Source organism: Triturus cristatus, chromosome 6 (assembly GCF_964204655.1).
Source record: "Triturus cristatus chromosome 6, aTriCri1.1, whole genome shotgun sequence".
Classification (NCBI taxonomy): Eukaryota; Metazoa; Chordata; class Amphibia; order Caudata; family Salamandridae; genus Triturus; species Triturus cristatus.
The window spans coordinates 1,890,380,528-1,890,405,074 of NC_140589.1; the positions used below are offsets into that span (position 1 = coordinate 1,890,380,528).

General features: G+C 46.8%; 1 protein-coding gene and 1 long non-coding RNA gene across 8 annotated transcripts in view; one reads left to right on the forward strand and one right to left on the reverse strand.

Moving 5' to 3' along the window:
* Positions 1-24,547, reverse strand: part of LOC146822318 (uncharacterized) — a 389,625-nt gene that overhangs the window by 244,459 nt on the left and 120,619 nt on the right. For all 7 annotated transcript variants that reach the window (XM_085613397.1, XM_085613396.1, XM_085613400.1 and 4 more), the window contains exons 3-6: positions 22,177-22,303; positions 8,012-8,125; positions 2,165-2,287; positions 1,846-1,953 (exon numbers count right to left, since the gene is read on the reverse strand). In XM_085613397.1, the coding sequence (XP_085469523.1) occupies positions 1,846-1,953; positions 2,165-2,287; positions 8,012-8,125; positions 22,177-22,303 (472 nt within the window). The remainder of the gene's footprint in view (positions 1-1,845; positions 1,954-2,164; positions 2,288-8,011; positions 8,126-22,176; positions 22,304-24,547) is intronic.
* On the forward strand, positions 10,503-23,699 carry LOC146822319 (uncharacterized). The gene is made up of 3 exons (XR_014963254.1): positions 10,503-10,639; positions 22,821-23,148; positions 23,370-23,699. It is a non-coding gene; the product is annotated as an uncharacterized LOC146822319 (long non-coding RNA).

Sequence of the window (24,547 nt, forward strand, 5' to 3'; positions counted from 1 at the left end):
ACACACCGACGAGTATTTGATGGTACACCGGACTCAAAGTTTTTTGGGCATTACAGACTGAGATACACTGCGGGCGTGAGGTAAGACTGGCATGTACCATCACTTTGGCATGCTTGTGAGTGTCTTGCTGTATCTTATGATGCCCTTTGAGTTAATGAAACTGATGAACAGTTTTCCTAGATGGCAGATTTGTGCCTTGTAGACCTTTTTCATTGACCTTTGTTTATTTATCTAGCAGTGCCGTTCACCACTATATAGCCGTCCTTCTCTAGATGTCTTTAAGGCCCATGAATGCATTCCAGATCAATGTACATCTAATTCAACTCCACGCCTAACAGCTCCTTTGTTCAACTCCAACATCTCTGCTCACATTTCAATTCCTATTCTGCCCCGGCTCCCAAGAGCAACAGTTTATAACCAAACTTCATTTAAACTGACCAGAACCGTGTCACACCTTCCCTTATCACCCCTGCACCCTCTTCCCACTCATGAGGTGATCTACCCAACTAGTAACAAGACTACATATAAATGCATCCCATACCCAAGACTTCTACAACCTGCCACCCAGAAAAATATACCCTCTCTCTTCGGGGAAGATACACACCCTCCAACTACTCCCTTTCCAACACTTCACGCCCAGCCCTGCTGCCAGTGTATCCCGCAATTCCATTAAATACAGTTTAAAACTCATAAAGAGCAAATGCACTCTTTCATCCCTGTAATACTGCTGTTGCTCAAAACTTATCACTGTATGCAGCACCCTGCCTGCCTACCGTTCCCTGAAAAAGCTCCTCATCTCTCCATTTACTTTCTGATGTGCTCCATTAATAGACGCCTGCTTAAATGCTCCTCTTCACACTTGTCTGGGAACCCAACTCTGTTCAAACAATCGTAGGGCCAACTCAAAGCCTTAATTTCCTCGACGTCCCTCTTCTATAACGAGAGAAGCTCTTTGAGCTGCACCAACTCTCTACCAAGTGAACGATCAGCACTTCGGAAAAACTCTTCCTTTAGACAGCGTCACAAGCATCAACAATAACTCTCCCACCATTGGTAAATTCCCTAGGACCAAAGAAGAAATAATTTTATTTTTGCACAGCCAATAATGATTACAGAATAATAATCGCCAAAGGACCTCCCCTGTGCCACAGCACCATTCAAATAAAGACCCTAGTGCCTGCACAGTAACTGTACTTGACTGCATGTTTAGCAGTAAAACATACCAATAACCAGGGTTTAGAGCTTTTGCCCTCCTGCCATGGCACCTCCTGCACCATTCAAATCATGGTTCAAGTGATAGCAAGGTAAATGCACTTGAGACTGCTGGTTTGCTTGTGAAATAGAACAATCTGTGTTCAGTGGGTTTCCTAAACCTTTTGGCCCCAGTGCCACTGAACCTGCTGCACCATTCAAGTCATGACCCTAGTGCCTGCAAGGTAACTGCACTTGTGACTGCTTGTTTAGTAGTAAAAGATTGCACCCACGCTGCTCTACATTATAATAGCTTAAAGGCATTGCCATAGCCAATAGCTCTGGCTAAACACATAAAAGGTCACAAAAGCGAGACCTATTGGCAATGCAAATGCTCATTTTGGCCAGTTATTCCTTGGTGCTTAGTGGACAGAATGAAAGCAATGGCAGAACAATTCTGTGCTTAAAACTACTGACGAAGCTCCCCAGGAGAAGAACGTATGTCATTCACAAGGAATAGAAACGGCAATAGATTGGTATAGAACACAATATCAAAAAACTTACTATACACCAACTTGGAACAGCATTATTTGTATACATCACATTCTACTCGCATCATACTTATGCCAATTCTAATTTCCTACCAATACTCACAAGGCGCTGGGCTGTTGGCATGATCCTGGAAGACCCAATGTTCTGGAACAACAGGCTCTTCAATCTGCTGAATCCGTAACAGAATGTCGGGTTTGACAAAAGGATGATCTGTCATTAAAAAGCAAGATCTGGTCAAAATAATTCTGACTGTGCCACCTAATTCAGCATTCATACGTCTTGAGACAGACAAAACACTATTCTTAAAGCAGATTAAAATGAGGAAAAACAAGAAAAGCCAACAGATATATGTTATTTATGTAATGCAGAAGAGTACAGTGTTAGTGTCAGAATGAGGAATTATTGAAAGAGTTTCACTTACCTGCAGGTTGCGGACTAGCGGCTTCTTTGCTCTGTGGTTCAGATTGCGGATGCGGCGGCACAGACCCAGATTCCTCCACTTCCTTAATCCACAAGGAAACCTCTGGGTTGAAAACTGCACCACCTGGAATCAAACCACAAACCAGCATAATGCAAAAAGCCTACAGCAGAGAAATCAGAGTGGAAGCTACACTCCTAATGAGCATTAAAGTATTTTACATTCTGCTTTATGGAAGCGAAGTGTGGCACTAACAGATTGCTTTTGGGATTGACTCAATATTAAAACAAATGTAAGTATAATCTCTATGACTTTATCCACTGCAGGGTTGAAGTAGAGGATACAAAATTATATGTTGATTTTTATGGGGCAGGAACAGATGGAGGACGGCGGGGATCAGTAAAAATTTCCAATCTTCATGTAGAATTCCTTACTTCATGTTCATTATTGCCATACAAGCAGACTTAAATAAGTTACTTACCTACAATAATGCCTTATCTTGGAGAGACTATCTAGCTGCATATTCCTGATCTTAGAATTATCCCCAGGCGTCAGACTGGAGTTGAACATTTTTTGTGAGCTGTACCCCTGTGCGCCAGTAGGCGGCGGCGTTTGGCTCTACACGACATCGTTGCGATCGTCCACGCCGGGAGGGACGTTTGTGGCGTGAATAAGCGGCAGCTAGGCGCACTGACGTAGGCTACATTTTGTGACTTCCTATGCGAGAAGCACAGAGCCAAGAAGTACACTGACCACGGGTATGTTAAACTAGGGCCCTGAAAGCCCTGTCCCTAGAAATCAGTTCGCAGAGCGGGGAGGATGGGTGAATCGGTAAGGAATCTGCGGCAACAAAGTTTCTACCAGATAAAACCTTAATAAAGGTAAGTTTGTTCATCTGATAGAGACTTCTAGATGCAGTTTGCTTACCTTCAAATAGATACCTAAGCAACACCACCATAGAGCTGGGTCTGCGGACCAATTTCACATGAGGAAATCCTGCCTGGACCAAACTGACAAAATGCCCATCCTTACAGTCTGGACTGTCCAGACAGTTGTGTAGGGTAAACGTGTGCAGGGAAGCCGACATTGCTTGTTGCCGACATTGGCAGTTGAATAGGACTGAAACTCCATGAGCTAACGCAGTGGTTGCAGCTTTAGATCGGATGGAAAGAGCACACAAACCCTCTGCTTGTTAGACAATAAATTGCAGATTTTAATACAGAGCACGGACCATCATGAGATGGTCCTCTTCTGCACAGTTTATTCTTTCTCTGCTCCGACATACTCCACAAAGAGTTTGTCGTCCACCCAGAACTCTTGTGTGTGGTCAAGATAGAACGCCGCTCATTTTGGGTTCCCGCGGTGAAGTTGCTTCTCTTCCTTGGAGGGATGAGGCAGATCATAAAAAGTAGTGATGCTTTGGCCTACATGAAATGTAGTGACCACTTTCAGAGGAATGGAAGCCTTGTACGAAGCACCAGTTTGTCTGGGTAGATGCTCAGGTTAGAGGCTTGGATGACAAGGCCTGAAATTCACGGACCCTTCTGGCAAAGGTAATGGTCACCAGGAAGGTGCCAATGAGGTATAATGAAGGGAGAAGGAGGAAACGTGGTCAGGAAACCCTAAAACCAGAGATATTGCTGAAAGATATCCTTTAAGAGTGCCAAGAGCAGAGCCCTGCTGCGCAAGGGAAACAGACAGGAGAACCTGGGAAAGGGGAACAGAAAGAATGTCAAATTGTCTCTCTGCACACCATGCCACAAATTTTGCACAACATCAACCGTAAATCGTCTTGGTGGAGGGACACCTGGCTGCAAAGATAATGTTACAGACTTCAAGAGGAAGGTCGAAAGCGGTTAACTGTTGCTGCTTAACCTCCACACAATAAGGCAGAGCGTTGACAGGTTTGGGTGGAGAATCCTCCCCTGCTGCTGCAACAGAAGATCCGCCTGAAGGGGCGGCCTGGTCAGGGATTGATGGCCGTGCTCAACAGCCTCTTCCTGCCTAAACCAGAGACACAAGGATGACATGAGCCCAGTCGTTCCTGATCTTCTTGTGAACTCTGGGCAGAAGTGGTATGGGTTTAAGGTGTACAGGAGGCCTGAGCTTCACTCAAGTTCCTGGATGGAGGGTAGAAAGGCTTTCACCGCCAATCGGATCACTTGAAGCTCCAACAGGTTGAAGTGGAGTCCGAATTCCGCTAGAGACCAGAGTCCTGTAATTTTCCGCTTTCCCAGATGACCGCCCCATCCTAGGAGTGACGCATTTGTCACCATTGTGAGATCTGGTTGGGGAAGGGAGAGGGGTCTGCCTCCCTACTACGGTTTATTACCCACCACTGCAGATATCTCGCAATTCGCTCAGAGATCTGAATAATGTCAGAGATTTCCCTGATTCTGCACCCACTAGAAATTCAGGTCCCTCTGCAGAGTCTGCATGTGCCAAAGGGCATGTGTCACCAGCAGGAGGCCATGAGGTCTAACAGCCGGAGAGTCTGTCTCACCGAAATCCAGGCTAAATGCTGAAACATCGGTATTGTAAGCTGAATATCCTGGACTCACCATTTTGGAGAATAGGCCCAAAACTGTACAATGTGCAGAACAGCTCCAATGAAAGGGAGCGTCTGAGATGGAGTCAAGTGTGACTTCGGCACGTTGGTAGTGAACCCTGGTGAATGTAGGACATCCGCCATAGTCTGGAGGTGGGAGACGACATCCTGGGGCGAGCCTGCCTTCAGCAGCCAGTCATCGAGATAAGGGAAGACTGGTACCACTGATGAGCTGCAACCACCGGCATCACCTTGGTTAATTTTCAAGGGGCGTTTGTGAGGCCAAAGGGGAACAAAGCGAACCTTAAGTGCTTGTGGCCCAACGTGAACAGCAGGCAAGCCTGTGAGCAGAGAGGACGGGAAATGTGGAATTGTGTCCTGCAAGACCAGCGCTACCATCCAGTCTCCTGGGTTCAGGGCAGATAGTACCTGAGCTGGAGAAAGCATTTTGAACTACTCCTTCTTGAGGAAAAATTGAGAGGGCGCAGGTTTAGAATAGGACGAAGGCCTCCATCCTTTTTGGGCACCAGAAAGCAGCGGATATAACCATGACCCAGCTCTGGTGTTGGCACTCTCTCTATGGATCCTTTGGCCAAAAGAGCCATCACTTCCTGGCGGAAAAGAGACAGGCGGTCCTCTGTCAGCGGTCGTAAGTGGCATGGAGGGAGGGAAACTCTTGAAAGGGAGGGAGTAGCTCACCTGTCTGATGTTAAAGACTGCCAGTGGGGTAGGTGATCGCGAATCCTGCTGCCCAGTGGGTGCCCATGATGGTAAACAGAAAAACTAGGGGCGTTTGAAGGCTACGGCTACATGGGATGGAGGGGTGGGAGTGGACTGACCAGACTGCTGGACACACGACCCACGAGCTGGTAAGTATCGTGTCCACAGCCACACACAGGCTGGAAAGCTTGCATGTGGTGGTGGCTGGGAGGGTACGGATAAGGCTGAACTCCTCTTCCTTTGCCACGTAAGGAGAAAAAGTGCGGATTGAGGGTGGCGAGGGTCCATAGAAAAGCAGAAGGACTTGGCCATAGCCCAGCTGTCCTTACAGTGCTCCTGCACCAAATCAGACTAGTCTCCAAAGAGACGGGAGGCAAAGAAAATGTCCAAGAGTGATGTCTTGACATCCCAAGAAAAGCTAGCAGTCCTCCACCAGGCATGGCATCATAGGGCCACGGTCGACAAAACCGCTCTGCCTAGTGGGTGGTGTCTACTCCAAATCGAATGGTAAATTTGACTGCACCCCTCCCATCAGCAAGAGCCTGGGAGAGCACGGCCCAGGCCTCTTCCGGGACCACTGGCAACACCTGCGCAAAAGTATCCCATAGGTAGTGGTAATGGCAACCCAAAAGGTTTGCAGTGTTCACCGACCGCAATACCAGACTGGTGGAAGAGAACATTAAGTTGCCTAAATTGTCCAGGCTCTTGGATTCCCAATGCGGCAGGGCGGTTGGGAATGCACCCAGGATTTACATGAGAAGGGGAGGCTTGGAAAACCAAGTTCTCCAGTGTAGTGTGCTGTGTAAGAAATGTGGGATCCCCAGGAGCTATACGGTTAGCAGCAAGCAATCCTGTTCACAGGAGACCCTGTGGTGGGCCTGGACCAGGTCTCAAGTAGGATATCAGCAAGTGCTTTATTAAAGGGGAGAAGCAGATCGGAAGGGGACACTCCCGGCTGAAGCACTTCTGCCAAGACTGCCACCAAGGGCAAGCTAAGGTCCAGGACCTTAGGAGCCCTCTGCACCACCATTGCAAAGGATGCTCCCTCCTCTGTAGCCACGATCGGGGGAGAAAGCATGCCATTCTCTGGAGAAGTATCCAGTCCACTGGCTTCACCCAGTTCCTCACATCAGTCCAAGGAGTCAGAAGGCTGGCATTCTCCAGGTCCAGCTACCTCTCCCATTCTTCCAGAAGTCGTAGCCCATAGGGTTAGGACCCAGGCTCTGGCCCTGGAAATCATGGCAATAAGTGGTGGAGACACCCTCCTCTGTGTATCATGAAAAACCAAAGAGAATCCACCCTTGTATACAGAATAGTAGTATCCTTCCTAGATCAGTTCAACGATGTCAAGAACTGTGTGCCCCCACACATAGTATTGTCTCACTATTAAGTGCTTCCACATCTCAGACGGTCGTAGCATACCCCGTTCGGTCGCGGGCGGGAAGAACCCCATGATGAAGCATGCCACCAAGGGACCTTTTGGTGGGGGAGGGTTACTTTAACAAAACATTGTGCTTTCCTATACATCGTTAGGGGACACACAGTTCTTGACATCGTTGAACTGATCTAGGAAGGATACTACTATTCTGTTTAAAAGGGTGGATTCTCTTTGGTTTTTCATTTTTCTGGAAATCATGGCTTCAGTGGACGCCAGAGTCGGACGGTGCCCCTCGGCTCAGTGTTGGAGTCGGGAATGGTGATGCGCCGGCAGCGTTGGTCTCTGAACTGGCGCTGGGGGAAGGTCGACATGGCACAACCGGCGCCAATCCAGATCCATCTGTGAATCCTTGGGGCTCGACTGGAGCAGGAGCACCTGGCATAGATCCAGTCAAGCCCCTCCCAAACCCGTGGGGCCTGAAGGCGCCCCAGAGAGAAAGATTTGCTCAAAGATGAGGTGCATGGCCCCAAAACTCTTGAATTTGAGCTTCAGCTCCGGGAAAAGCGGTAAGACGTGAAGTCGGCCTAGGCGCTGGCTGAACAACAGAGTCGGTCCTTGAGAGACACTCCCTCGTCTTGTCGGCTGACGGACGAGGTGAAGTCGAAGCACACCGACTTCTTTTTGTGGGATCGAGACTTACCCAAACGGCTCGATAAAATGGAGTGGGATGACAACCTCGGACTCAGTTACCGCTCACGGGACCTTCCTTTTGACCGGGTTCTCAAACATTGCAGCTTTGCGCTGCTAGGAGCTTGAGGGATCGACCCCTCAAGGCCTTCAGATGCATGGTGCAACAGTCGGGACAGCCCATCAGGTCATGGTCTAGTTCGAGGCACCATGGCAAACAAGGTGCGGGTCCATCACCAACATTAGTTAGTGACAGGCGCAGCAGGGCTTGACGCCGGCCTTCTTTGATGACATTCTTGCCTAGGTGGCACCTACGTAGGCCTCCGTGAACGTCACTTCGGCCACGGACGAAGCCAATGACACCAAGCCGAAAGACACCATTCACTGTTGCGCACAGGTACTGCTCCATAAAATGTTCAGATCCAGTCTGACACCTGGGGATAATTCTAAGGTGATGAATTTGCAGCTAGAAGTCTATCAGATAAGTCACAATAACTTTACCCTACTTTATACGCACCTGTTGTTAGAGATTTAACAATTTCCACTTCGTCTGAACTCTGCTGGTCCTTGCCACCTGGCTCTCCTGCCTGCTTAATCCTCAGTAGGATGTCAGGGTTGACAATGGCATAGCCTGTTAAAAAAAAAAAAATAAGACGAGAGGATTAATGAAATCCAGGAGAGTGCTTTCTACACTTGGTGTCACCCTTAAGGGAGGGTAAAGTGATCAGAAAGAACAGTAATTGAAAATTACTTCCTAACGGCACTGTACACAGCACAGACAACAAAAGAGGGGGGGAAAAAAAAAAAAAAGACATTATGGCCAGTGCCTTGGACTTCGGAATTTAGTCTGGTGCCTGGGCAATATTCGAAAGTAGGATAACCTGTGGTTAAAAGTATCCATTAGAATACAGCTACCAGTTATGTAATATCCCTCCCTCTTCACCATTATTTCCCATAATGCACAGTGCAGAATTAATCTGTAGTATGTTTGATTTGATGGGTAAATTTAAATAGCGCACAAAGGCCCGAGGGCGTTCCGGGCGCTAGAGTTGGTAGGACCAAGTGATCCGGTTATAATTTACCGACTGCCTAATTAGTAAAGGGCCATGTTTTTAATGCCCTTCTGAAAGACATAAGCTAAGTGCTGCTCTTTATAGCGATAGGAAGAATGTTCCAGATCTGTCCCTAGGAGGAAACTTCTTCCTCCCCACCGAAGCCGCTTGAACTTTGGTGTTTGTAACAGTTTTAAATGGGCTGATCTTAGACTTCTGGCCGGCACATACCAGTTCAGATTAGTCTTCAAAAACTGGGGCCCTTTGCCGTGTAGAGCTTTAAAGGCCAGACACTGATTTCAATGTAATCCTTTTGTCCACAGGCAGCCAATGGAGGGCTCTCAATCTGTGGGAGACTGGCTCTTACCTAGGGATCTCCAGTACTAATCTCGCTGCTGCATTCTGCAGTCGCTGCAGTTTTAGTAAGTACTGAGATTGGATACCCATATAGGAGGCATTGCCATAGTCCAATCTGGATAGGGCCAGTACTGTAACTAGCGTTTTTAGTGCATCAGGGGGGATAAATGGACGAATACTTCCTATCCTTTTTAAAATGAGCCAGATGGTGGAGGATAACATGCTAATCTGATTATCACCAATTTCTTGTAAACAGCCAACGATCGTGCATATTCAGTCTTCCCAACCCGATCGTAGTTTACTCTCCACTTTTTCTGCCCTTCTGCACGCTTGTTTTTGGACTCTAAGTTGTCCGTGAACCATGGTTCTGATGGATTTTTCCTCCAGACGATGAAACCTTTTGTAGGTGCTGCAATATCTATCACAGATTTAATCCATGTAGGTATCGTATGAACAGCTACGTTGGTGTTGGTCGCGAGGTTTGGTTTAGTTCTGAATAATAAATCTTGTAGGGAAGGAGCATTGATAGTGGCCCAATCTTGGTGGGTAAGTAAACTGGGGGCAGTTGACAGCCTAGAATGGTGCTGGTCTACACTTACAGTAAACATGATAGCGTTATGGTCTGACCAGGGGACAGGAATTGTTTTGGCAACTTTGAGACAGGAATTTGAAGTAAAAATCCCATCTAGGGTATGCCCGGCCACATGCGTATCGTGTTTAACGATATGTTCAAGTGAAAGACTGGCCATAGCATCGACTAGTAGGGCAGTATTGTGGTCTGTGGATTTTTCTAGATGATAATTAAAATCTCCTAGTATCGTAAAATCGGATACATTTAGGCTAGATTCAAGGTAAGGGCTTAAAATATCCAGCAGAGGGGTCTGTGCCCTCGGAGGCCTAAAGAGCAGAAGGCCTTTTAGCGTGTAATTATTGCTAAGTGAAATCTGAAAGGATAACGTTTCGCAATCATGGACGTTTCCTGCTACAGAACCGGTCATTTGCAAATCTTTTCTGGAGATAAATCGCTAGAAACCCCCCCACCCCACTTGAGTGTTCTATCCGTTCTAATGATAGTATAACCTGCTGGTAGGGCCAGTGCAATCCCAGTGTCTGAGGCACCATCAGCCCAGATTTCCGTGATGAATGCCATTTCAGGCTTATGTGATTCAATCATTTCGGCAACCTCAATATTAGGTTTTAATAATGAGCATAAGCTAATCAACATCGCCTGAGAGGTCTTCGTAGTGTTCTTGTGTATAGGTTTTTGCTGTGGTGTTCACACCTTCATATTCATAAAGCTAGGCGGCAGCTTACAATGCTCGCACTGCTTCGGCTCTTTCTGAAGATCCAGTAAAGGCAACAGGTGTTTATGTTAAGTCTAAGAAGTTAATTTTTAGATTACATTATACTCTCTAGTTCGCCCAAAAAATGTGCAGGGATTTTGGCGCGAGGCGCGATCCAGGTACGGACGGGCACAGGCGGGCTTTCCATTCTCGTGCCTTTAGCGCGCATCCGCTCTGGCATCAGGCTATGTAGGGAGTGCAGCGGGAAAGACTAGCCCGCTCACCACCCGGAAATGCCTGTCTCACCGGAAGTGAGGGAAAAGAGTTGTTCGGAGCCCAGGGGAAAAGCCCTCCGCTCAATCGGCACTTGCCGTGGCGGACCGGGGCGAAAATGGCAAGATTAGGACCCGAGGTCACCGGTCAGACCGCGAGGGAGGAGCCGGTCAAAGTTAGGTAAGGCTCAAGGTTCCGAAGTGCAAGTGCAATAAGATCTTAACATGTGGACGCAATCAATTTATAAACATAATATCAAAGCATGCTAAAATCTTAAGTTTAAAACTTTTAATTATAGCGTCACGGCAGTCCTACCGCTTCAACGTAGCTGCCTTACACAAATAAAGTTATATGTATTGTTAACACAGCATTTCTTCTTTGTTTCATTGGGGGTAAACAAAAAAGGTTTTTAAAAAAGCTTTCACAATGACAGGGCTTTTCCCAGAGCATTAATCAGCAGAGCTGAGCCTTTCCACCAGTAAATCATGCCCTCTGGGTTACCGTAGAATCATGCCGGCATAGACGCACTGCCCCACACTGCTTTGTCTTGTAAAACCTACTCCATGAGGTCAATATACAAAAGAAACACATTCATGTTTAATTCCTTTACAATTCGCTCCACATTTAAAAGCTGGATTATACTAATAGACATTGTTTCACTAAACACTTTAAATATTAGCATATTATCCCTAACAAACACATTACTCAAAACAATGACACACATCTGCAGTCTGAGACAACCAATGAATACTTAATAGATGACACTCAAATGGTCCTTATGTTTCTTAGGAGCACTAAAATCATTTTTTTTTTTTTAAATCAAGTAATTAGAAAAAACGCTAACCAGTAACAAGTGATGTGGCCCTATATTGCCATCTCAAGGTTTAGTTCATATTTATAAACCACAAGGCCAAAGGACGCGTGGTTTAGAACGGCCATCAGAACCCCTCAATGGCAACAGAGGCACATACTACAAAGTTATTTCTCTCTCTCTCTCTCTCTCTCTCTCTCTCTCTCTCTCTCGCTATCTATCTATACACAGGATACCCAATGGGCAGCGCTGTACTCTCATCCAATATTCTGGTATGTGAACTTCAACAGAACTAAGAGACGGGAGCATATTACACGCTACCTATTATGTTATTTTTGTATAGTCTGGCTTGAGAGTGCAGCGGTTGTCAAACAATAATGTGATCAACACTAGAGAGGGGCTTTGGCTCTGCCCACATGTTGGGAACCAGGAGTATTTGTTTTGATCCGCAAAGGTTGTGAGCTTCCGCAAGGGATGTGCTTGCCCTCCAAGCAGCTATGATCATTTTGTTATTTATCCAGCTGCCTAATCCCGACCTTTCAGGGGCCCACACGACATTGGAACGGGCCATGGATCACTAGAGGATTTATGTTGTTCTCTCTGGCAGCGCCACAAACAGTAGGAGGGCAGTCATTAACATACATGGAGTTTTTAGGTCTGGCGTGACAGTGAAACTGTCGCCACCTTTTCATCCATATCCATATCATTCTACAGTGCTGCGCTTCTGCACACATACACATGCATTCCCATGCTACTTCCTTGCAATTCACCACACAACCGTACAACATTTCTTTAAAGGAAGACCTAATCATGACCTTTAGATGGCAGGGCCGTACCCCTAGAATGAAAAGGAGTCTTGGCTTTCTACCGCCCGACGAAGGCGGACTGGGCATACCCAACCTCCAGCTGTACTGCCAAGTAGCCCAATTACGACACCTAGTGGAATGGAACCGAACAGAATCTGGCAGGCATTGTTTATATCAAGACAGGGCTGTGGCGGGTACTTCGCTGATGAAGATTCCATTCTCGCGGAAAGCTCAAAGGCCCATAGTCTATACGTCTCAGACGTCACTAAGACAACCATGTCTACATGGGATCAGACTAACCTTAGACACAAACTCACGTCCTTTCCGTCCCTCCTGACCTCAAATGTTCGGCAACCTGGACTTCGAGCCAGGGCAGGGAGAAGGATTAGTTACTTACCTGTAATCCTAGTTCTCATCCAGGGGTATACTCAAAGTCATAATCTATGAATAATTCCCGCCCACATGCGGGATCCCGGAGCATATAGAAATTATATATATATATATATATATATATATATATATATATATATATATATACACACACACATACATATACACACATATACATACACACACACACACACACACACACACACACACACACACGCACGCACGCGAAAACATACATGCAGCCTAAAATGTTTCCAACATGGCAAAAATGCCGCAATTACATAGGTTTGCAATGTAAGAAAAATACCCTCCTAACCCAGAAGGAAAAGAGGACATGCACTGAAAAGTTGCCGTAGAACAATCCTTTATTGCCATAAGAAAAACTTTTAATTGCAGGCAGTTGCCAGTAGGCTGCATAGCAGAGCAGTAATGAAACAGAGAAAACTGACACCTTACCTTTAAAGCCTCCAAAGGTCATGGCACCGTGCCTTTAAGACCTGCCAGGAGACCCTCTTCTCCCATCATGCACCACAGGTGACAGATAGGTCAGTTCTTTTTGACGGTGCATTATGTAGACACACTTGAGTAGAGGAAGCAATTAACATAGAACAAACTCCAGTAATGCGCGTCCAGGAAGGAGGGAGGGTCGCTTAGGACTTTGATGAGTATACCCCTGGATGAGAACTAGGATTACAGGTAAGTACCTAATCCTTCTCATCCAGGGGATACTCATCAATAGCCATAATCTATGAATAGAGTAGCAAGCCCATACCCACTACCTCGCGGACGAGCAACACAGTATACAGAAAATGAACAACATTACATTCAAAATTGCAATCATGCAAACAAATTCCTCAGAGGCCTGCCCAACCTCGGCATCGGCCTATGCATCAGAATCTAGACAGTAATAGCGTGTGAAGGTATGCACCGATCGCCATGTAGCTGCCTTACAGATCTCCGACATTGGAACATTGCGAAGGAGAGCTGTGGTAGACGCTTTTCCTCTGGTAGAGTGCTTTAGGTTTACCTTGTAAAGTTTTGTTAGCTAACTGGTAGGATAAAGCTATACAAGAGACAATCCATCGAGAAATGGATCTTTTAGATGCAGATAGACCGGTGTTAGTGGAACCGTAGTTGACAAACAGCCGGTCAGATTTCCTGTGTGTGTGAGTCCTGGCAAGGTAAAACTTCAATACTCTCTGGACATCTAAAGAGTGTAAAGATCTCTCAGGGGGAGTAGAAGATTTAGGAAAGAAGGTGGGTAGAGTAATAACCTGATTGATGTGAAAATACGAGACCACCTTAGGAAGGAAGCTCGGATGTGTTCGTGATACCACCCTATTGACATGAAACACAGTATAAGGCTCCTTGCAGCACAGCGCCTGAATCTCACTCACCCTGCGGGCTGATGTGATTGCTACCAAAAAAGCAGCCTTTCAGGTCAAATGCTGCAAAGATGCCTTATGAATAGGCTCGAAAGAAGCGCCCATCAGTTTAGTAAGAACAATGTTAAGTTCCCAAGGTGGAGAAGGCGATCTCACTGGGGAATAAACCTTCCCGAGTCCCTCCAGAAAGTCCTTGACCACTGGCATTTGAAAGAATGACCCCCTGGTTCGGAGACTTCCTGTATGCCGTTATTGCAGCCAGGTGAACCCTGATGGCGGATTATTGCAGGCCGGACTTAGCCAAGTATAACAAGTAAGGAAGCATCACTTGCTCCTAACCCTTGATCGGATCATAAGCGTTGTCCTTCCACCACAGGTAAAATCTCTTCCACTTAAAAGCATAAGATTTCCTGGTGGAGGGCCTCTTTGCTTCCTTGAGAATACTCATACAGTCCGCTGAGAAGTCTAAGTGCCCGTACTGGATGACCTCAGGAGCCATGCTGTCAATCGCAGGGACGAGCGGTTGGGATGAAATACTCTCCCTTCATTCTTGCCCAGCAGGTCCGGATGGCAGTGCAGCCTCCGGTGTGGGGCCAGGGACAGCTGTAGAAGATTCAGATACCACCACTGGGGCGGCCACTCCGGAGCTATCAGGATCATTCTGGTGTTGGTCCTGTAAAGTTTCTGTATGACTGCCGGGATCAGAGGGAGCGGTGGAAAAGCATACAGCAATGTCTGCGACCATTTGATCAAAAGTGCATTCCCCGTGATCCTTGCTGTGGGAATCTGGACGCGAAGACGGGGCATTTTGTATTTGCTGCGTCTGCGAATAGGTCGATGGCTGGCACTCCCCAATGCCGAAAAATGTCCTGAGCGACTTCACCGTTTAGCACCCAATCGTGCGCTTCTACGAAGTCTCTGCTGAGAGCATCTGCTTGCACGTTCAAGGTTCCTGGAAGGTGGACAGCCACGATCGTGAGATTCCTTGCCAGAAGCCACTTCCAGATGGTCTGGGACTCTAGAGACAGGACCCTTGACCTGGTGCCTCCCTGCTTGTTCAGATAGAACATTGTAGTAGTGTTGTCTGTCTGAATGAAACTGTACTGGAGAGACGGGTACAGAGACTTGAGAGCCAGATGAACTGCCCTTAACTCCAGGAAGTTGATGTGATAACTTCGCTCTGTCTCGGACCAGAGACCTTGTATCCTGAGGCTGGCCCATGTGAGGTCCCCAACCCTGCAGTGAGGGCTCCGTAACAATAGTCTGGGTCGGAATGGCCTGGTGAAAAGGGACCCCTTGTAGAAGATGCAATCATTTCATCCATCATTTGATGGAGTCCCTGGCAGCCTGAGGAAGAGACCCGATCTTCCCAACGGCCTGGTCGCTGAGTCCACTGATCTTCGAGGGACTGCTGCAGAGGCCGCATGTGAAGTCTGGCATTGGGAACATTGAAGATGCAGGAGGCTATCGATCCTAGCAGCGACGACACCTGCCTGGCTATAGGATGTGGAGCGCTGAGAAGAGAGCGGCACTTGACCAGCATTGATGACAACCTCTCCTCCGAAGGACACACGCTTGTTCTTGTGGTGTCCAGGGAAGCGCCCAAGTAATGTATCGTTTGTGTTGGATTGAGGACTGATTTCTTGTAGTTGACTTGCAACCCCAGGGAGTGAAGAAGTTGGAGACAGTAGGTGAGATGGCTCTGGAGTAGTGAAGGTGTGGAACTCTTTAGGAGCCAATCGTCTAGGTAGGGGTAGATTAAGATTTTCTGCTTGCGGAGGAACGCAGCCACCACCGTCATGCACTTGGAGAATGTTCGGGGGCGGATTTGAGCCGATTGTGTCGCTGAGACATCTGGAACCTGAGGAATTTGATGCTTCACTGACACAGGAATGTGAAAGCAGGCGCAAGTCGAGGCTAGGTCTGTACTCTTTGGTTACTCCTTGTTTCTGGACCAGGAAATACCGTGAGTATACCCCTTGGTTTCGCTGGAGGAGACCTCTTCTATGGCTTTTTCGGAGAGAAGGGTATACACCTCGCCTTGCAACAGACGCTTGTGTTGATGTGGAAGGCACTTCAATTGTGGAGGCACCTGCGGGGAAGGAGACTTGAACCTCAGCAAGTAGCCATGCTGCACAATGTTCAGCACCCATTTGTCTCTGGTTATGGTTTCCCACTCTTCTAGATGAAAAACAATACTCTCTCCTACCGGAGTGGCGAACAGGCGCGGAGGAAGCAATGCGTCACTGCTTTGGAGGCTGCTTGGAGGAGGACGACTGCCGTTTATTGTTCCCCCTTCCTCTACCAGGACGCTTTTGTTGGAATTGTGACCTCTGCTGGTTTTGGGAGGACCATTGAGGGGTTTGAGCCCTCTGCTGGAAGGGGCGCTTTTCGTATTGACGAAAGCGTTTACGAAACTCCTTCCGCTTTTCCAGTCCAACTGCTTTGACCGTATCCAGCTCGGTCTTCATCTTTGTCATTTCCTTATCTGCGTGAGATCCGAATAGTGAGGAACCGTTGAAAGGAATGTTGAGAATCCTGCTCTGGGCGTCCGGTTTAAGGCCTGTGAGGCGCAGCCATGCTGAGCGTCGTGAACAGATGCCGTGCGCATAACCATGCGCGGAGAGGTCCTGAGGCGTCTGCAGCAGCGCTGATGACTTGGTTTGCTACCAAACCACCCTCCTGTAGGATCTCTTGAAAGTCCTGTCGATCGTTTTTGGGAAGCTTGTTGGTAAATCGAGCCAGGGAGTCCGAAAGAGACCCGTCGTAACGCCCTAGGAGGGCTGATGCACTTGCAACTTTCATAGTGGATGCAGACGTACCACACATCTTCCTGCCACAAGAGTCCATTTGCTTACTGACCTTTTCTGGGGGGACTGAAGCTGACGAAGTTGCGGAGTGCGCTTTCCTGGCGGCTACCACGATGACTGAATCCGCCAGAGGATCAGACCTAAGGAACAAGGGGCCTTGGTCTGGAGCCTTATACTTTTTCGCAATCCTGGATGGAACTGACCCCACTGTGACAGGAGTGAAGAACGTGGTCATAGCTGGCTCTAAAAAACCTGGCACCAGAAGTAGCAGAGGCCTGGGAGCTATACGATGGTGTAATGTCTCAAAAAAGACTGAAGTGGGAATCACAGGAGTATACAAACCGATATTCAGTTTCTGAGCTCCTCTGCCAAGTACGTCAGTGAAAGTCCCAATGTCCTCTATTGGAGACACCTTTGAAGGTGGCGTAGAAGAAAGGGTTGGAGAGTAGTCCCGGACAGAAGACCTAGTGGACGAATACCAGGAGGATGATATTCGGCGCCTTCTCTTATGTGTAGGTTCGTGGCGCAAGCTGCGACCCCCTCGTGACCGGCGATGGGAATGCTATCTGGGTCGTTTGGAAGGAGACTTTGAAGGCCTCTCAGGAACACCTCTCTCCGGGTCTTTTGAGGTCCTAGAGGGAGAGTATGTCTGAGTCGTCGGAGCCCGGACTCCTGCAGACGCCTCCCCCTCCGAAGTCCTTCAGCCACTGTGGCGACAGACCGAAAACCTCTTGTTCGCCACCTCTAGGAGATCTCTCTGGAGAAATCTGAACAATATTCAGCCCTGGGGATGATGAATGGGCTCTCGACGTCCATCGGGACCGCGACGTCGATTTGCGCCGAGCCTCCTCCGAGGCCGCTGCAGTTTTGTGCCTCGACAAGGTTTGAGCCACCTTAGTCGATCTGTGCGGCGATAAGCTGTAAGAACGCCGTCTTGTCCTCGACGTTGGTCTCGATGTCGACCGCCCACGGTGATGAGGGGACCTAGACGTCGACCTCCCATGGCGCCTTCCTGAAGTCGATCTCCTCGACGTCGAATGCCTTGACCGCGACGACGACAGTCTGTCCACTCGCGGCAGGGTCTTTGCCGGCGAGTCTCAACGCCGACCCTCGAGGGTGGCGGAGAATGCCTCGCCGTCGACGGAAGCCTAGACGTAGACGGGGCGTTAACTGGTCTCTCTGGACCCACAGCCTTCAAGCCCAAAGTGCTGTGCCACGACGCCGACTTACTGGCATGCGGCGGAGGAACACATTTGTGAAAGGGTTTTAGTGTATAGGAAGTGATGGCGCTTAGCAAGTATGCGTGTAGGGTGTTTGGGTAAACGAGGGAGTATGGTGCTAAACAGGAAGGGTAGACCCTTACAACCGCTTAATGTGTGTAGGGTGGACCCTACAGCAAAACAGTACAATGTTATCCTGTGCACACATACAAATTAAAACCAGTAAATACTGCAGTAGAAGAAGCCAGATATATAAAATTCTTCAGTGGTAGTGAATGTTCTTTTTTCCTTTGAGAAACGCAACCAGCCGACACGTGTTTCGTCAGGGCAAAGTAATCCCACGACTCTTCAGGACTGAGAAACATTGGGTGGACGTAGTGAAGGCCCAAAACCGGTGATCATTCCAACCCGGCTGGGTGCACAATTGGACAGTAGAAATTGTAAGACAGCAAACTAAGCCTGTAAGAAGTCTCGTAGGTGTAAGGTATTCGGAATGCGGTGATAATTCCAACCCGCCAATCAGCAAGTGTCAATCATAAAATTGGGTATGCATAGGTTGGCTTGGTTATAAAAATCACAAGCAAATGGTGCCGCGATTAGAAGATGAATGGGAATCCAAAAGGTAGTGTATTCAAGTTTTATAAGGTCAATAATCAACCGAAATGTGGCTGAGTAAACGATTAAAGCGATGGTAACGAAGGGGCAGAACACGTGTGTGTGCATCGCGTCTTTTTGAAAAATAAAATGATCGCGCGTCCTGGTGGCACCCGTTCTAACGTGTGTGTGTGTGTGTGCGTGTGGCATGCGGCGGAGGGTCTCGACTTCCAGACGATGACTTGTCCCTCGACGCTGAAGAGTGCCTCGGCCTCTTCGACGGCGAACATTCTATCACCTGCTTCTTCCTGGAATCAGGGGAGGTGGAACGATGCCATTTCCGATGTTGCTTTCTGGAAGAGGAGTCTCTGATGTCTCCATGGCGACCAACCTGATGGCTTCTATCCCTCTCCAGCTGGGCATGAAGCTTGATGGGTTCTCTGTCACGCAGAGTCCTTTTTGAAAACTTCTGGCAATATTAACACTGGTCAGGGTTGTGTGACGAAGGAAGGCACACAACACACACTGATTGTGGATCTGACAGTGCCATTTTCTTGCCACAGGCAGGACATTTCCGAAATAAAGCAGGCATTCTGACTGGAAAAAATTCAGTAACGTCAGAAAAACTAGTCAGAAATACTTCAATAAATCAAGAAATGTTGAATTTTCAAAGAAAATGTCGAATATAACCAAATTCAGTCAAAAACTGAAGAGCTCAAAACTCCAGGATCCTCTCAGAAGGAGCCGGAAAAAAACTGACATGTCACCTGTGGTGCATGATAGGAGCAGAGGGTCTCCTGGCAGGTCTTAAAGGCACGACGCCTTGACCTTTGAGGGCCTTAAAGGCATGGTGTCAGTTTTCTGTTTCATTACAGCTCTGCAGCCTACTGGCAACTGCCTGCAATTACAAGTTTTTCTTATGGCAATAAAGGATTGTTGTACGACAACTTTTCAGTGCATGTCCTATTTTCCTCATGGGTTAGGAGGGTATTTTTCTTACATTGCAAACCTATGTAATTTGCGGCATTTTTGTAATGTTGGAAACATTTTAGGCTGTATGTATGTATATATACATATATTATATATATATACACATATATACACACATAATACATACACACACATTTTGCTCCGGGATCCCGCACGTGGGCGGGGATTATTCATAGATTATGACTTTGATGAGTATCCCCTGGATGAGAAACAACTTAACCGGTTTGGCGTCAGTCCCAATGCCAGCTCCATGGGGCCACTTCTTCGACATTCAGGGGGTCCTCTCATTCTCACAAATTAAAGAGCTTTGTTATCCCTGAGACAGAGCGCATGCGATACCTGCAGCTTAGACACTGGGTTTTGCAGCCGCACAACAGAGGCGGCTAGTCGACACCTTACTACCTACGAGCGATGGCTCCTGTCAAAGTCCTGAGACAAAGGAATAGTCTCCGATTTGTATAAACTACTGAACACCAGAAATTCACACGCATATCACGTTGGACGTGGTAAATGGGAAAAGGATATTGGTAGACCCCTTAGCGACAAGGAGTGGGAGAGCATATGTTACAGGGCACGCCACACGGCCAGCAACATTGCTCTGACAGACACGCTCACGAAGGTGTCCATGTATTGGTACTATACGCCAGAAAGGGTACACACGATCAATCCAACGGCTAGTGCACTTTGCTGGAGGAAATGCGGGGGAACAGGTACATTGCTCCACTTACTCTGGGACTGCCCCCACATTCAAACGTACTAGACACAAATCTAGAGACGCAACTTCTCCCCTTCCCTGCACACATTATACTAGGAGTGCCAGACCCACTAGCATACCCACTAAAGTCTAATAGGGGTCGTCTGAAAGGCCTGGCGCTAGGCGCAGCCATGCAGAACATCCTCACGCACTGGGGGACCCCACAGGCCCCCACACATACTGGTTGGCTAACATGCCTGTGGCATAACCTAGGCATGGAAAAAATAACGCTCACACTCAGGGGCAAGGGTGCCACCTTTCGGGAGACATGGCTCCCCTTCCTGGCTTTACTAACACTGGAATTTCGCGTGCTCACATGCCCTAAATACTCACGCCTGCTGCGATTGCCAGAAGAGGGGGCACTGCCTGCACTGGACTGACCGTGGGGAGGGCTGCTCGTATCTCCAGGCAGGGTGGATTGGAGGAAGGGTGGGAGAGGTGGGGGGTTTTGTCCCTTTATTTTTTTTCATTTGTTGTGTATATTATCTGAAGCAGAGGCTCTGCGTAGCCCACTAAGACAGCTTACTGTATACTGGCAGTGCTTTTTGCTTTGTCTTCTCGTCATTTTCAGGGTCTGTCTTGAATACTTCAATAAAACAGATTTAAACCATAAAGGAACACCTATTAGCATTGCCAATGCTAGTATTACATTTGTTTGGGGGAATTTAACCTTGAAAATTGTGTTTTCTTCAAAGTGCAGTTAATGATGGCCACTGGTTGGAATTAGAAGTTTATGTAGGTTTCATAAACAACTTGTAGATAAAGCAATGGTCAATGTCGAGGACCAGTGGATTAATGTGATTCTATGGCTACATCTTTTACTGCATAATTATGATTTTACATCATTTGCCACATAATTTGAAGATTTCACATAAAATAATGTTTTTAGCTCAAAAGGATGAAAATAATACTGCCAGAAAAAAGGCCACAAACTTTGATAGGTTTGCAACATATTTTAGATAACCATGATGCACAACCCTTGGAGCCCCGACAATGGTAAAGCTCTGAAAAGAGGTTTGGGAGTGGTCATGATGAACCCATATTTCACAGGAAGCAGTGAAATTATTTCTATATTTTACTGTTCCCAGTGAAATATGGGCGTTTATAGCACAGCATTTTTTGCAATAATAGAAACCAAACAGGTACTACATATATATCAATATAAACGCACACAGATTTTGTTTAAGTGCTCTGGAATATTGTACGCATGCAGTAGCATTCAGAGTTTAGGATTCTAATGGAATTCTCCTGAAGGAGAATTAGGATTACAGGTATGCATTTTTTCCTTTGAAGGGATGACATTTGACACTACTTGATTATTTCTATATGAATGGCCCATGGACACTGCAGTCCAAACAAGAAAGACCCAGTGTTACCAATGTCTGAGCCCTATAGTATTCCATGGCGATCGACCAAATCAAATACAATGATTAATATTTACAGGAGCCACTGGGATCTCTTATTGGCAGATGGGGCACTGACATTTATCATAATAGTTCTAGTTTAGGATGTTACAATCAAGTACTGTCTTCAGCATAAACAATGGGGAAAGGCTATGGTTATACTAAAGTTAAATGCTCAAGGGCTGTAAAGCCTGCTGCATATTTTATCCAACTGAAAATAAATGTGTACGAAGCTGCTGCCTACTACCCAAGATAAGGGAAGCAATGTGCTCCACATTTTCTTCCAGGTGCCCAAAGCTCGAGTCATCTATTTACCAACGCTCACTGTAGCCTTCTTCATTAAGGGGTTTATCATCACGTTGAGGATGTGTCCTCTCCACCGTAGCTGGGTGATCAACCGGTTCCTCAACACTGGGTCTTTGGAAATATACAATATTACAACCCAGCTCCCCCTCTATGTTCCCATTTGCCAAAGCAATCCGAGGCCACCATAAAGTGGTAAGTGGTGACTCAAATAAAAATAAAATACAACACCGGAAACCTAGTCTCCTTACCTAGGGAGATGAGGGCACCATGGATCTCTTTCATCACACTCCGGTATAGCTCCTTCTCCCAGTCCTCCAACCTGTTCCATTCCTCTTCCGAGAAGTAGGCAGCAACGTCATTAAAGGCGATGGACACCTGAAAAAGACATGCTTATGTTACCAAGTCCTTCTGAAGAAAGGTTACATAACAAACCGGAGTTCAGCCATTTTTGTATCTACCGGACATTTTTGTACATGGTTGTCTGTGGAGTTTTTCCATGTACCTGCTGACTAGTTCATATTGTTGTTTGCGATGCCCTTGGAAAGTACCGAATGGTTGCTAAAATAATTACACCGTTTATCATTTGTGTTCATCGTAGGATGAATTACCACATTTTCTTTCCATCCAATTTGCAGTTAGTCAAGCCCGTGAGTTTCTCACAGTACTTACCTTGAAAATGTAGTGGGATTATCTATTTTCTTTGTATGAATAACTGGAAGAAATTTCCAATGGATTAGGGGTGGGGAGTGGAGTTTGCACGCAGACTTGTTGGTTATATAGTATAAATATGAAAGGAGGAATGTTTCAGGTGTTCATTCCCTTCACGGACATGCTAATCCTGTGTTGGATTGTGCCTGCTCAAGCATAATAAAACTGCTCTGTTTTACCTCAGACTACCTGTACTCCTTTGGATTTAAGTGTACAAGAGTGGTATTATCCAGAGCGCAAGTGTACGCTTTCCACAAATGGCGACTCTGGTGGGACCTCTACGTGGGACATCCAACAGCATTTGAATCTGTGGCTGAGGTGACACGACCCAGGACAGACTTATCGTGGGGCCCCTGCAAGAGGAGAATGGTTTCTTGCAGCTTCCATCTGAAGTCCCGCACTCCTGTCCCTTGGCATCAGGATCTCTTCCCGGCAGAGGTTCCAAACTGATCAAGTGAAAAAAGTGTCTGAATTGCGAGTACAGAGAGTTGGACGTCTTCAGCAAACACCTGGTGAGATTGTTCAGAGTTGTTTTGTAATAGTTGTATTGGATTATTGATTGGTTATTGGTTTTGAGAATTTTTTTTGTATTACATTCGTTGGGTCTTAGGTTGGACCAAATTGATAAGCCTGTATTGATTGTATTGGCAATTTCCCATTTAGATGGTCTCTGACTTTAAGGGACAGTGAGCAAACTAAAGAAATGAATTTCACAGTGTTGTTGCTTTTTCAGGAGTTCACGCCTGGATGAGTCCCAACCAGTCCCGGTTGAGGGTAGTCCTACATGGAAGATAATGACAAAATATGGGGCAGATATGAACTTGTGGAACAGACTATGGCATCGATGAACTAAGGGAAATGAAGATTCGAGATGGCCACTGGACGGTTCATTTGATTCGAATACAATTCAGTATTTGCAGCAATGTTTGTGTGAGAGAAAGGTCAGACAAGTGATGTGGGACAGTTTCAATAAATGGAAAAAACATGCTACAATGTTTGCGATAAAAGAACAAAAAGAGACGGAACAAGAACAGAAAAAGAGTGTTGCAGAAAGCCAAGGCATATGACCAAATAAAAAAAACTGAAAGTATTGAATGTATGGGCAGAGAAATTACAATGACCACTAACAAGACATATGTGACACAAGACAAACAGGAGGACAGGGACGAGGTATCGGAGACTACTGGAGAATCTCCCACTATATGTCCCACAGGTTCCCGTACCTGCCCCACAGGCACAAAATGTATCACTACAGAAGGGTCAGCAGGAAAATGCACCTCTAGTACCCATTCCAAATGTACGCATTCTTCCTGCCCAATTACCACGTCAGCAATTGCCTGTCCAACCTGGACAAATACTCAATTGCCTGATGTTCAACTGTAGTCACATGCAGGACAAGCGATACCTACACCAAATGTATGACTACCCCTCAGGTGCATTTTCAACCAAGACTAGATACTGAGGTGGAAACACACCTGCAAGTACCACACCTTTGACTTGCAAGCATATGGGAGAGACCTCATAACAGATTTGGATCACAGAGAGCTGACCCAGGATAACTAAAACGAATAGCCCATAGATGATTATGACAAACATAATGGTGAATACGTTTGATGTTTTTCAGGAAAACGTACTCATTTAATAAAGGACTGAAGGGATAGAGGATTGGTGTACATGGTCTAAAATAAATACCCCACAAGAAGTATTAAGTTTGTGGCGTGATGCGAATGGCCACGTGATTCCTTTTCTAGATGTCCCCCGGGCTGTCAAGAAATGAAAGGATAATATCCCATGAGGGAAATGCACCTCCGTCTTGCAACCCCCACTGCTGGGGTTCCTGCTAAGAACCTCATTCCCCAAATTTGACCACACAGTGGAGTAGGAATGAATTAATGGCAATAAAGATAAAAG